The sequence below is a fragment of the Abramis brama genome (genome assembly GCF_963993115.1).
Source record: "Abramis brama genome assembly, chromosome: 13".
In the NCBI taxonomy this organism is placed as follows: Eukaryota; Metazoa; Chordata; class Actinopteri; order Cypriniformes; family Leuciscidae; genus Abramis; species Abramis brama.
In genome coordinates this window covers 19712853-19727964 of record NC_139975.1, presented here as the reverse complement: position 1 = coordinate 19727964, position 15112 = coordinate 19712853, and the positions used below count along the sequence as shown (strand labels likewise).

At 38.3% G+C, this 15112-nt stretch overlaps 1 protein-coding gene across 7 annotated transcripts in view; it reads right to left on the bottom strand.

Annotated features, from left to right (window-relative positions):
* The window catches only part of mbnl3 (muscleblind-like splicing regulator 3), a 40466-nt gene that overhangs the window by 7068 nt on the left and 18286 nt on the right, over positions 1–15112 (bottom strand). For all 7 annotated transcript variants that reach the window (XM_084132924.1, XM_084132926.1, XM_084132929.1 and 4 more), the window contains exons 3-6: positions 6349–6513; positions 6057–6257; positions 5181–5414; positions 385–535 (exon numbers count right to left, since the gene is read on the bottom strand). In XM_084132924.1, the coding sequence (XP_083989050.1) occupies positions 385–535; positions 5181–5414; positions 6057–6257; positions 6349–6513 (751 nt within the window). The remainder of the gene's footprint in view (positions 1–384; positions 536–5180; positions 5415–6056; positions 6258–6348; positions 6514–15112) is intronic.

Here is a 15112-nt window from a genome sequence, read left to right as displayed (position 1 = left end):
TGTAACTATCCTCTCAGAGCCTTTTTATAAGGCCGAAGGGTTGCTGCTACAGTCATTTAGGCAAAATACAATCTAGTTTCTCTTACCGAATGTGAGAACAGCAAATATTGTGCACTGCAGAATCAGAACAAGAGTGGCTAATGCTCGGGTGCATGAGGAGACAATGCCGGGCTGTATGCATCATGGGACTAATGACATTGGCATAGGGAGGACTACTATAAAGAGAGCAAGTGGGCTTACAGAGAGAGAGTTGGCAAGCAGAAAATGTGCTCAAGTCCTCGTCTAGCCGGGCACTTTGTCTTTAAAGTGCTGTATGTATGCAAGCCAAACTATTACAGGAATACAGTGATATTAGAGCGCAGTCATTTGTCTGCGTAGGCTCACCTGTGGGAATGAACGCTGGCTGCTGCAGCTGCATGCTGGCCAAAGCCTGCTGGTAGTGGAACATGCTGGGGTTGAAGACGGCAGCCGCGCCGTTGGTCTTCTCCAGGGTCGGTCTCTTTGGTAGCTGTTGCATGGCTCCTGGTGGCAGAGCCTGAAGTGATCAGGATGACAAAGAAGAAAGAGGAGAAAAACAAAAAGAAAGAAAAAGAAAGATAGTGGGCGGAGGGAGAGGTCAGTGACAGCCATGATATTGAGCCACAGAAAAATTTCTACTGTGTGTGTTCATGTCTATGCATGACAGTGATATCTGACATATTGTGGATATGTCATTCTAAGTGTTGCAGATCATGCGTAATAAATATAATAGAGAAATATTATCAAACCTTTGATGGGGATGTATTTGATTACTTCTTTTAGGATGCAACAGAAAATGTTTGTTATTATTGCATTATATTTTATCATGCATATATGCTACTGTTTATAAGTTTGGGGTCAGTAAGATTTTTTTTTTTTTTTAAATAAATTAATAATGAACTTTCTTTTCATTAATAAATCGTAAAAAAAAAATAAAATAAAAAAATCACGTTTTCCTCAAAAACATTTAGTAGTATATTAAGCATTTCAACATTGGTAATAATAAGAAATGTTATTTGAGCACCAAATCATCATATTAGAATGATTTCTGAAGGATCATGTGACACTGAAGACTGGAGTAATAATGCTGAAAATTCAGCCTTGCCATCACAGGAATAAATTACATTTTAAAAGACATTAAAATAGAAAACAGTAAATTGTTATATAAGTATATTAGGTATTTAGGTATATAGGTATTTTCTCTAAGAAATTATGTTACTAGGATTATTTAATAGTATTTTTAAATAATTGAATTGTTTAAAGATGTATTTTTAATAATTAAAAAAATTAAGATCTGAATCTAAAGGATTACTATTTAGACATTTTCTCAGCTTGTTTGCGATAGCTTGTGTACTCATCAACTCTTATTCTATCAAAATAAATAAAACTGACCAAATTTGACTATAATTGTGTTGACTGTAGTTTTGACACAAACTGAAGATTTTCTTATTCATGTTATGCTGTGGCTCCATCTCTGGGAAATGTCTGGGTCTGCTTCTCTATTTCTCTATAAGGGGTGTCAGCAGCATGAGGAAGAGTGATATCAGAAACAGAAACTGAAGCGAAGCGTCCTTATCTGCCTCTGATAATTAAACTGAGAATGCTCAGCCCAGATGAAGGCATAATGAGGAGAATGTACGGCTGTCTTCCACTGTGTAATTCTGTCTGAAGACTGATATGCAAGGTGATAAGAGCAAGGTCAACAGGAAAGAGGATATCTGTGATTCACTAACGGAGGGATGATGGGGGAGCAGTCCGACCTCATGATTTACATGTGAACTCAATCCCAAGTAACTCAATAATAATGTGCTGTACTGTATAGCACTCAACAGTCAGGTTCACAAAGTAAAAATATCAATTCAAATCTCTATAGTGATTCTGATTTCCAACACTAATATACAAACCTTTCAAGAAAGACTACCAATCTAAGGTTATTATGATGATGGTGTATGTTTCTAAAGAAGAAGAATGAAACATCACTGAACTTACTTAAGCTGGACTGTGACGATATTTTCTTCTGGAAACAAACTTTGTTGCATTATTTTCCTGTAATCTCTATAAAGCTGATTTGAAACGATCTGTATTGTAAAAAGCGCTATATAAATAAATGACTTGACTTAAAGAAGGCATAAGCCAGTGATTTAAACTTCACAGAAAACAATCGCTTAACTGTCGAATTAATTACAGATGAAGTATTGCACTACCTACAATACTGTGCGAGATCCGCCAATCAGAAGACGTTGTTTGAATGGAAATTAGCTGTAATCTCTGCTACATTTTTTTTAATTTGCTTGCAGCTAGGTACTATTTTTACATAGTTATGTAAGCTAAAGATAACTGCTACCTACCTTATAAGTCATTACGGGAAGTTGTAGTGTAAGAGCATAAAACATGTTTTCCAATATGAATATATATTAAAAAGTTCATCAATCACTCACCCTCAGGTCATTCCAAATCTAAATTACTTTCTTTCTTCTGTGGAACATAAAATGGATACTGTAGGATACATTTTTTGCCCATACAATGGATGTCAGTGGTCAACAAAGCTGTTTTGTAACCAACATTCTGTTCCAAAGAAGAGAGGGTGAGTAAATAATGACAGATTATTGTTTTTTTTTTATTTGGAGTAAACTGTCCCCTTCAAAGAACAAATATTCCCCAGTGCATTATGGGATGAGTAGTTAATTCATTCCCTCATAAAAGACTAGAGACTAGAATATATGTTATGGCATATATAACCACTAAAAGTCTGATATTAAAATTCTGTCTAAATAAATAACTAAATAAAGCATTAAAAACAAAAACCAATCATTATAAATGCTGCAATTTGAATTTGCATATAATTTACAGATTATAATGTACAGTGTGAAAAAATTATATTTATTTTATGATTTGCTTAAGATGTTTTTTTAAAGATTAACTTTAATTGTTAGACAATGGAAATATCTAATATTGACCAATACATAAAACGACTATTATCAGACAACAGCCAATATGGTACTGACATATTTTGCATCCATATAAAAGATGTGAAATACATTCTTGTGTCTCTCGTTTTTTCAAATGTGAATCCAATTTTGTGATTCTTCTTTGAGCTAGTAGGTTTGGTTCAGAGTTTCAATTTTCTGAAGTGCCTGTGGAGAACATGAATGAGAAATATACTAGAACCCAGACTAATAAAAAAAAAAGAAAAGAAAAGATCTCTGCATATTTATTCAGTTTCATTTCACTTCTAACTGAGTAGTTTACAGAGGTTGTGGCTGGTTTCTTACAGTATTGACACGTTCATATGCATTTGAGCTATATGCAATATGAGCAATTAGAAATGAACAAATTAGCAAAGAAAAGACACAAAAATGGGTGAAAGATCAAAGTACCAGGTTGAAAGTTGGCTGTAGGCTGCGCTTCAGAGGACGCACTGGGGGCTGGGTATGCGAGCAGTGACCACATGACGATGGCAAACCAATCAACGACAGTGGACATAAACACAAGACAAGAGAATGAGCCGTGAAGGAACAGATGCAGCAGAGGTTAGAGAGAGAGAGAGAGAGAGAGAGAGAGAGAGAGCTGGGTAATAAGCTTGTAGGACAACAAAGAGAGCTGTGAGGATGTAAAGACAATCAAGCAGTGTTCAAAAAGAATGACAGCATGAACTGAGAAGGAGTCAAATAAAGCCAACATGTGATAAAGCCTAAGGCAAACCAGGTGACTGCAAGAAGCAGGGGAGGATATCTGGATAAGGTTCCCACATCTGTGCACTGTAAATAAACCTGCAAAAATGTTACACGATAAGACTAGGGAGGACTGGGATAAAGATGACACATTATTAAAGGGAAATTGGCTGCAGTACGCTCTCGGGTGAGAGGCTGCTAACTAGTGGAGTTTCTGTGGGAATGAATTGCTTGTTTTCTCCTTTCTTATCATTTTTCTCTCCTGCACCTGCACTGCAGACACTGTTTGCAAGCGATCACGGAGCCCTGGTCTTCATACATCACACAAGAGACAAAGAGCTCACCTACAGACACACACACACACACACACACACACCCACCCTCCTGTGGGGGATCTGAATTATTTAATACACTCCTGAAACTCACATTGAAGGTGTGTGGAAAGTGAGTTATAAATACACACACCTTCATCTGACACTAGTAGAGCTTATTGAAAATGGCATACTGGCTGAAACTATGGTTGCTGGTCACTTAACTCCAGGTTACGCCAGCGAGACTGTCCCTGTAATATGTGTAGTGAAAGTTGCCTTGGATGAGACTGTCCTTGTAATATGTGTAGTGAAAGTTGCCTTGGATAAAACCGGATGCTAAAATGGCTATTTGCTTACAAGAATTGCCCAGTACAAGACATTTCAGTCCAGTTATGACATGAGATGTGATAAATTACTAACCTTGTATTAAAATAATTCACTGAAACCTCCTTTTCCACCAAAACGGTGCTGAACGATGACGAAACTTGCTAAAATACTACATAAAATGCCTACAAATAAACAGTGCATTTTGGTCTTTGTATGTGATACTTACGAGTTTGAAAACAAACAAAACATATATGATATAATATCATTGAATAATGATTGGTAATCATGAATGTTAATAATAATGAATACGTTATTCATTTTTTAAAATAAAGTGGTTTGAGTTTTGATTCATTTTGATTTATGCCATAACAAGCTGCTTATGATTAAATGGTCAGAATTTATTTAAATATGTAGCAAATTCAATAAATAACAATGACTTTGCATTTATGATATAACACAATTTTATTCGATTAGATTCATTTATCCCCCAAGCGCGAAAATTCAGAGTTTATTTACAAATTATTTGAAAATTGATGCTTTATTTTATTCATTTTAAAATAAATTTCAAAATTCAGATGGATAGATAAAATAAAGCACTTTCCACACAATGATTCTAGATATATTTATCAAGGTCTTCACTTGCTAAACTAGTTTCAGTGAACAGTGCATTAAATTATGTTTAGCCCAATTATCAATATGACTACTACTTTATATTGTTGCCTTATTGTCTTTACTGATGGCATTTTTACACAGAACATCACCTTCTGTACAGTATAAATGATGTGTGATTGTCGTAATTATGAGAATTAGTGTGTGTGATTGTCATTGTAATGGGATCGTCTCAGTAACTCACCATGGCAGCAGCATTCTGGCTGGCTTGGTGCTGCGCCGCCTTTATCCGGGCCTGTAAGTGAGCCGGAGGGTGAAAGTACTTGCATTTGTCACGGGTGCAGCGGCCCTTGATGTAATCCATGCAAACAATGACCGAGTTCTCACTGCCGTCCACCATGGCGGCTTCCATTGGGTGGGCGTAGCGGCAGTCGTTCTCCCCACGCGTGCAGTTTCCCCGCTGGAATTCTCGACACACCTGGGAGCAGGACAGCAGAGATTTACCATCACCCATTAGTTATGCTGAAAATTAACCTTAGTGACAGTAATCTTAATGTGAGTGGCCTTTGTCCAACTCTGTGTTGTGAGTGGTTGCCAGGGTGTTGCTATAGAGTGCATTAGAGCCCACACACTTTTATTAGTAACATTGGATCCTAAAGTATTTTTTTCATTAATTTTTCCCACAGGAATTTAAAAAAAAGGTCTTTGTTAAACAGAACCAACTCAACCAGCTATGAGGTGCATCACAATATAACAAATGGTGTACTTAACGGCTTAAGTGAGGGAAAGAACTACAAGAAAAAAATACAGAACTACAATCCCATAAAGCATTGCAAATATCATTCATATATATATATATATATATATATATATATATATAACTATTCATTTAAAGTTGTTGATTATATCTATAGACAATTTTACGTTTACTGCAAACCATGCATATATATTGTTTTATTGCCAAACAGTTAACTAAAAGTGTGATGGCTTTGGAAAAGTGACAGAACGCAATTTGAGATATATTTCATGTCTGTAGCAGTGTGGAATGAGTTACATGCCAAATATGTATGTTTAGCAACAGTTATAGTGATATTATTAGAGATCACTAACTGTTCAACACCTCAAGTTTGTCTGTGCGAACATGTTTCTGCGTTGAATTTCCGTTGCCCATGGCCATGCCGGTGGGGCTCCCCGGGACCAGCACGGGGGCGCTGGGCAGAAGCTCGGGCATGAGACTGATGCCCGGGCTCATGTGGCTCAGGTATGGGCTGAAAGCCATGCTCGGACTGTTGGCCAAGGAAGGCGTAACTGGGAAAGAGGTCTGGATAGGAGACAACAAGGGATAATAAACCAATGTTTTCAAGCCGACAGAAATGATCGTGACGTTATTGGTTATGAAAATCTGATCTCACGATAGGCTGCAGCTGAGCTCCAGGCAACATGAACTGCATCTGCTGGGCCAGCATGGCGGCTGCGGTCTTCTGCTGGATCAGGTTGTTCCTGCCGTTTATCTCCAGCTGGGTCTTGAGATGAGGCGGAGGATGCAGGTACTTACAGTTATCACGTGTACAGCGTCCCTTAGAGGGGTTGAAGAGGGAGACACAGAGAGAGAGACAGAGAGATGAATTGCACTGAATCTCAGCTACTAAAAGATCCAAGACTTCGTGCAGTGTGACAGGAAGATAAGGACTCCATGATTGAAAGGATAAATTAAACAGGAATCCCTAGACATTTGACAGTACCGATGCCAACTTTCCACTACAATAGAAACATCCAAAACCCAATAAAATGAAAAGAAAATAGCATAATCTCAGGAGTGCTGGAAGGTCTGAATATCAAACGATCAGACGAAACAGCAAAATGACAGCATTGGGACACGGACGGAAAAAAAATTCACTACTTCCAAATGAATTGACAGTGACAGCCTTCCCTTTCTGCCCGTCTGTGCGGCTGACAGATTATATAGCCCTTGTGGCTGTTGTACACACTCATACTACATATGGATTGGATGCATAGCATGATGCTTATCACCCAGCTGTCTGAGCAACATGTTGATGGGCGAGCAGCAGACACGGTTAAATACACACACCAAACGTTCATGAACGGGGTCGATTAGCTGCGAGACAAACTCAATGAACCCATGGAGCAATGCCATTTGTTCTGCACTGCGTACGGTACTGTAATAACCCAGTAGGGAAAGATGTCGTTCCATCAGTCCGACAGTTAAACACTCTGGCTGATGTTCTATGGATAAACCTTCTCTATTTCCCTTAACATAAATTTCTTTTCTTAAATGTTCTACCCTTTTCAGGTTATGGAGCTCTTGGGGATGGAGAAATAGAGCAGAGACCTATGGTACAAAACTGAGAATTGTATGCTATACCTAGCCTATAACAATTAGGAAATGGTAAAAATGGTAGACTAATAGAGCTGTTAAACTTAAAACTTAAAGGGACAGTTTCTCCTAAAAATGACAATACTGTCATCATTTACTCACCCTCATGTCATTCCAAACATATAAACTTTGGTTAATACTTTCAATGGAGGGATAAAAACCTCCAAAAGGTTTCATCAAAAATATCTTAAATTGTGTTTTTAAGATTTTTTTGATGAAACCTTTTGGAGGTTTTTATCCCTCCATTGAAAGTTCAGGTAACCAAAACTTTGAATATCCAAAAAGGTCATACAGACATAATGAATCCATATGATTCGAGTGGTTTAAACCAAGTCTTTGGAAGAGATAAGTTTGCTCTATATGAAGAACAGATTCAATTTAGGTTTTTATTCACATATAAACACACATACATTAAACAAGTCACATATGATAAACAAAGAGGCTTAAACAAGCTTTGACGTTTACCATATGTGATATCTTAATTTGTGTTTCGAAGATAAACCAAATTCTTATGGGTTAGGAGCGTCATGAGAGTAAGACATTTTTGGGCGAACTACCCCTTTTAATGTTAATCTAGGGAAGAGGTTAAGTAAAAAATACTGCTGAAATTGGCTGAAAAGGAAAGTTGTTTCAGAGGTGGAGCGACATTCAATTTGATGAAATATTACAAACACAAATGTTTCTGATTCTTTCTTAAAGTGATAGTTCATCCAAAAGTGAAAATTCTGTCATAATTTATTATTATTACCTTATGTTGCTCATAATGATTTTCTTTCTTCTGCAGAAAACCAAAGACCTGATATAAAAGAATGTGTGTCACTCTTTTACACACAATGAAAGTGAATGGTGACCATGGTATCAACAATATTTAGACTTAGGCCTAACTTAAGCTTTCATATGGGTTCAAAAGACTTTGAATAATAAGTTATGCAGACTACTTATATGGCCATTCATTTCTGGAGCTTGACAGACCAAGTCTTTCACTGTAAATGCATGGAAAAGAGCAGATTGGACTGTCAAACATCTATTTTTGGTTACGAAAGAAAGAAACCCAACCATGCCCACTTGGCTTGTTTGGTGAATAAATTATGGAAAAATGTCAAATTCATTTAACATAGAAATAAATTCCGTATTAAAGAAAGCAAATATTCTATGAAAAAAAAAAAAAAATGATTCTAATGTCATGCAGACATTTTATTCTAAAGGAAGATTTGTACTCCTCCAGCGCAAATCTTCAGTGCTTAAAAAAACTAACAAAAAACATGGTTTGGTGCACTTTCTTCCTTCCTTTAATGCATTCAGATCTGTGAGGGAGGAAGAGTTTAAACACATCTTAATGCTTCATGTTGCTCTTTACAAACATCATCTGCAAGAATGCCTGAAGAGTTACAACTATCTTCGTCAGCAGGCATGCAAAGGCAACAGTGATTTGATTTGCTGTTAAAACTTTTCATTCTTTGGTTAGATAAGAGACTCTATTTTTACTCAAGTCATCACAGCCTTTAATGGGTTGTTGGGCTCACAAATCGAATTGAGCTGCGTAGCATGCAACACGTGGTTCCAACAGGATGGAATCGGAATGGAATTCTGATGCAACCCTTATGGAATCCAAATGAAATTTGGGGAAACAATGAATACAAATGGTATCTGTGCAAGGCTAACTGTTCAGACGGAATGTCACACTGTCACTCCATATGAATGAGATGTATAACTGTCCACCACCAACAGCAATTTAAACACTTGTCTGTGTCTTCAGTAGCCTCTGGGTGGCTTTTAACAGTGATGAAGTCCTAACAAAATTTGAAGTGAGTGAGTGTGGGGGTGTCTCTTTGTGGCCAGTGTGATCTGGTGCACTTAATGGAGATGAGAGTGGGTGTCTGGAGTGTCAGCGTGCAGGCCAGGGACAGTGTAATCTATGTGTGCTGTCGAGGAGTTGGAGATGTTCCACCATCCAACTGCTGCATCATTCAATGCAACTCCCACACAGGCAGCTCCATATGACACCTAGTCGCACGTAGTCAGATGGCATAAAGTCATGTCCACATCGCTGCCTGTTCTGGTCAAGAGCTGTGCCCTTGGCTCACTTGTAAATGAAGCGAGTTCAATATAATTAGAATTGGAGCGTTTCTCTATAAATAGATGACATTCACTGCAAACCCTGCGATAGTGTGTTAAAGTACATCACAACAAGCAATGTTCATCCATCGGTCTCCCTGCATCATCCCACCTGAGAATCCCATCAGAGCCCGCTGGAAGAGTAAGCATATACACCACCTAAGAATTGGTATTTGGTATTCTTTAACTTCAATACACAAACATTGTTATTAAATTAAGTAAATAATTATTTAATCAACCTAAACTCATAATAAACACAGTATAATGTATTAAAATATAGTGAGCTGAAATACATTTATACATTACTGTTGAACTTTGGGGCCAGTAAGATTTTAAATGTTTTTGGAAGAAGTCTCTTATGCTCATAAGGCTGCATTTATTTGATCAAAAATACAGTAAAAACAGTAATTTGAAATGTTTTCATTCTAATATGCTGATTTGCTGCAAGAAACATTTCTTATTATTCTTCTCAACGTTGAAAACAGTTCATATTTTTGCAGAGGTGGACAAAGTACACAACTTCCTTATTTGAGTGAAAGTACAGATACTACTGGTCAAATATTAATCCATTAAAAGTAAAAGTTGTAAAGACCAATTTTTACTTAAGTAAAAGTACAGAAGTACTCGTTTTTAAAAAGTACTTAAGTATCAAAAGTAAAAAGTAAATGTCAATGCATTGTTTTATTATTGTTGCATTGTTGTATGTAATACTTACAGTACCTTATGCCTCTGAATCAATGCCTGCCTACCTGACCTCATATCAATATCAAATTTACAGTGAGGAAAATAAGTATTTGAACACCCTGCTATTTTGCAAGTTCTCCCACTTAGAAATCATGGAGGGGTCTGAAATTGTCATCGTAGGTGCATGTCCACTGTGAGAGACATAATCTAAAAAAAAAAAAAATCCAGAAATCACAATGTATGATTTTTTAACTATTTATTTGTATGATACAGCTGCAAATAAGTATTTGAACACCTGAGAAAATCGATGTTAATATTTGGTACAGTAGCCTTTGTTTGCAATTACAGAGGTCAAACGTTTCCTGTAGTTTTTCACCAGGTATGTACACACTGCAGGAGGGATTTTGGCCCACTCCTCCACACAGATCTTCTCTAGATCAGTCAGGTTTCTGGGCTGTCGCTGAGAAACACAGAGTTTGAGCTCCCTCCAAAGATTCTCTATTGGGTTTAGGTCTGGAGACTGGCTAGGCCACGCCAGAACCTTGATATGCTTCTTACAGAGCCACTCCTTGGTTATCCTGGCTGTGTGCTTCGGGTCATTGTCATGTTGGAAGACCCAGCCTCGACCCATCTTCAATGCTCTAACTGAGGGAAGGAGGTTGTTCCCCAAAATCCCCGGTCATCCTCTCCTTAATACAGTGCAGACGCCCTGTCCCATGTGCAGAAAAACACCCCCAAAGCATGATGCTACCACCCCCATGCTTCACAGTAGGGATGGTGTTCTTGGGATGGTACTCATCATTCTTCTTCCTCCAAACACGTTTAGTGGAATTATGACCAAAAAGTTCTATTTTGGTCTCATCTGACCACATGACTTTCTCCCATGACTCCTCTGGATCATCCAAATGGTCATTGGCAAACTTAAGACGGGCCTTGACATGTGCTGGTTTAAGCAGGGGAACCTTCCGTGCCATGCATGATTTCAAACCATGACGTCTTAGTGTATTACCAACAGTAACCTTGGAAACGGTGGTCCCAGCTCTTTTCAGGTCATTGACCAGCTCCTCCCGTGTAGTTCTGGGTTGATTTCTCACCTTTCTTAGGATCATTGAGACCCCACGAGGTGAGATCTTGCATGGAGCCCCAGTACGAGGGAGATTGACAGTCATGTTTAGCTTCTTCCATTTTCGAATGATTCCTCCAACAGTGGACCTTTTTTCACCAAGCTGCTTGGCAATTTCCCCGTAGCCTTGTGGAGGTGTACAATTTTGTCTCTAGTGTCTTTGGACAGCTCTTTGGTCTTGGCCATGTTAATAGTTGGATTCTTACTGATTGTATGGGGTGGACAGGTGTCTTTATGCAGCTAACGACCTCAAACAGGTGCATCTAATTTAGGATAATAAATGGAGTGGAGGTGGACATTTTAAAGGCAGACTAACAGGTCTTTGAGGGTCAGAATTCTAGCTGATAGACAGGTGTTCAAATACTTATTTGCAGCTGTATCATACAAATAAATAGTTAAAAAATCATATATTGTGATTTCTGGATTTTTTTTTTTTGATTATGTCTCTCACAGTGGACATGCACCTACGATGACAATTTCAGACCCCTCCATGATTTCCAAGTGGGAGAACTTGCAAAATAGCAGGGTGTTCAAATACTTATTTTCCTCACTGTATTTCTAGAACACAGTTCCAGTAGTGGGATTGAATGTGAGATTGAATAAGTGCAAACAATAACGTCCACAATGGTTTCGGACACCCAAATGGCTGTTCCCTCCAATGGTGCCCTATTTAAAGTTTTTTGAGTAGTAAAGACTTGAGTAAAAGAGTATCTGATTTTAACAGTACTTAAGTATTTTACTAGTACTGAATGTAGATAGGCTCAAAAATACAGTAGTTTGCAACACCTAAGAGACATGCCCATGAAAAACAGGAAACAGTTGATTTATGACGAGAGCAATCAAAATAAAACTGAACACCTCAAAATTGCAATAAATCAAGGTCGACACAACAGCCTCTTAAACGTCTAAAACACTCAAGTCTCAGTTGAGCTCAAGTGCTCAAAAAGAACAGAAGTAAACCAATATCCTTTTTCAATATAACGGATAAATAAAATAATGTTGAGTAAATTTAAATAGTAAAAGCCTACTTGCACTGGACGTGCTGGTTACTTTCGGCCTCATCATCACCGGCTGCAGCCATGCCCTCATTTCATATATGAAACACCTGCGATTCAGCAACTACCTGCTAATGCACTCGCATTCACATAAAGTAGCCTTGTTGACAATTTTAGGTGGGTATGGGCAAAACGCACGAGATATAGTACCTTCAATGCCCTGTAGATGGCGATATCACTTCTTTTGTAGCAGAAATAAACTGCTGCAGAAAAAGTTAGGTGCCATCATAGACAGTATATAAACTGGACACAGCGACCCCATAGTGTTCAACAAAGAAAAGTGAAGCAAATTAGAAGCTCTCACTTCCTGATGGCTGAGCGTACTGCACAGACTCAAACTGAGCTTGACGACGTAGATGTGACGTGAGCAACCTGTCTGTCTTCTAGTAGCTGTGCCAAGAGAATTCTGAATCATTCCTTTCCGAAACTTGCAGAGATGGAGAGCGTGAGTAGGAGGTGTCCATGAGCTAGGACCAGGAGAAACTTTTGCTAAGTATTCTGATTAATTATTTTGTCATTTTGCCTCCACGTCCCCCCGATTGCCCGCGAGCTTCTCCTCCTGTCCATACGGTAATTTCTCTACTGTGCGACAGAGAGTCGTGTGGTTATGACGCAATCGTTAGCCTATTTTTACAAAAACGGCTTCTATGGGGCCATAACGTAAGATACAAGGTAATGGAGCCTTTTATACATTGGCATGTTTCTTTAGAAATAAATAATGGACAAATGGAGTCTTTAAACACCTCACATGTAAAGTTATTCGCTGTCAAAGTGATGCCAAAATGAATGGGAGTCAATGGAATGCTAACAGCAGGTGGGGGTCTGCTAATCAATGGCAGCGCCCGGGGAAGCTTCAAATTTTTACGAAACATTGGCCCCCTGGGTGCCATGCAAAATGTAACGAGTAATTGCATAACTCATCACAAATATATTGGAGTAAAGAGAACATGAAAAGCAGAGAGTAAAAGTTGCTAATAGCTTTGATACTCAGTCAAACTACAAAGTAGCCAAAAAGGTACTCAAGTACAGGAACTAATTACATTTACTCAAATACTTTACACCATTGCTTTTGTGTGCAACATGCATCAGTCAGTCTATGAACGATCTGGTTTAGTGGTTAATGGGACGGTCGGAGGTCGTGCCGTCTGAGCCTGATAAGATACCAAACACCACCCGCTTCAATTCCTCTCCATAAAACCATCATAGGCAAGAAGCTCACATGCAAGGATGTACACAGTCACAGATTTGTGTAACATTCTTAATTGCGTGCCCTGACACTTGTACGTCGCTTTCACACACTGACATTGAGAGCAATTGCATCAGCGGCGTGTGTTGTGGGAGTGTGTGCGGGTAATGAGCAGACCGTCTCAAAGGAGCAGACAGGTGATCCTGCCAAAGCACACGAGAACCAGCCTCACAGCCAAGCTTTAACATTCTGGAAGACAATGAGAACATGCCGCTCATTTCAATAGTACACAGTGATAAAGACAACACAGGTTGTCACCACAGAGAGATGCAGCAAATGTGCAGAGGGCTCTGACAAGTGTCCCCATGAGAAGAAACATTGCAGAGATGAAAAGCTGTAAGTCATGTCATGTAGGATGGACTAGGTCAGGGATCTCCTCTGCGTCGTCATGGTAACACACCCGGCAACCGAGAGTAAGTTTTGCCTCATGCTGTCTCCTAACTACTGATTGGCCAGTGAGGAAGAAAGGGAGAGGGAGGAAGAAAAAGAGAGACTGTACAAACGGAGAAAGCAGACTGCATATTTGATTATACCACAATAAACCTAAATTAAAATCTGAGCGCTGAACCTTTTAATGATGGCGATTTTCCTTGTTAAAAAAGCATTTTTTAAAAGAGATTATATTCCACAACAATCTTAGACAATATATGTTGTGCCAAAGACATCATAATTTCATTTTTTCAATACAATTTACCCTCCTTATTAGTAAATGAGCTGTTTTTGCTACTGTACCTTTAAAGGTGAACTCAGTACTTCTTCATGTTGCGATGGACAATATGGCAGTTGTCTAGGACTTGTGGTGTAAAGCCTAGCAAGAGTAACCTCTAAGTGAGTAGTATTTAACTTGTCATGTGATTTCAACATGGTGGCCCCCATAAAGTGACCCACTCCATGCATGCTTTTATTAGTCTATCAGCATGACTGGTGTCAGTCTCATATGAGTGTACATCATGTAAACATTTTTCAAAAGAGCTATTCATTTATAAAACTTTTGTTAATGAGTGCAACTTTATGATTTTAATATATAAGTTACCTCTGTACCACTTGTCCTATATAGGGTAGAGGGGATGCTGGAGTCTATAGCACCATTTAAAATGAGGATGATCATTAGAAATTGTAAGAGCTGTTGATGTAAATGACTGTTGTGTGTGTCATTCTAATAGGGATGAGCACCTCAATACTACAGTATCCATACGCAAAAGCTAATTATTTGGCATCAATACCTAAAAAAAACTAAAAGTTGATATTTAGATGATATCAATACAAAATGTGAGTTTCTTCATTACTTTCAAATGTTTTAAGTATTTTTTTGTTTGTGCCAAAAAAAACCTGATATATTTAGCAGGCCTGTGTCACATGACTGTGAGTTTACAGCTATGCAGCTATGCACGCACACACACACACACTTACTTCCACATTAAACTGAGAGAGATGGAGAGAATGGCAGAAAGGAAATCTAGTTTGGTGTGCGGCTACTATTCACCTGTTGATAAATTTACAGAAAGATGCAATGATATATGATATGACATGGTATTTATAGTTTATTTTATTAATATTT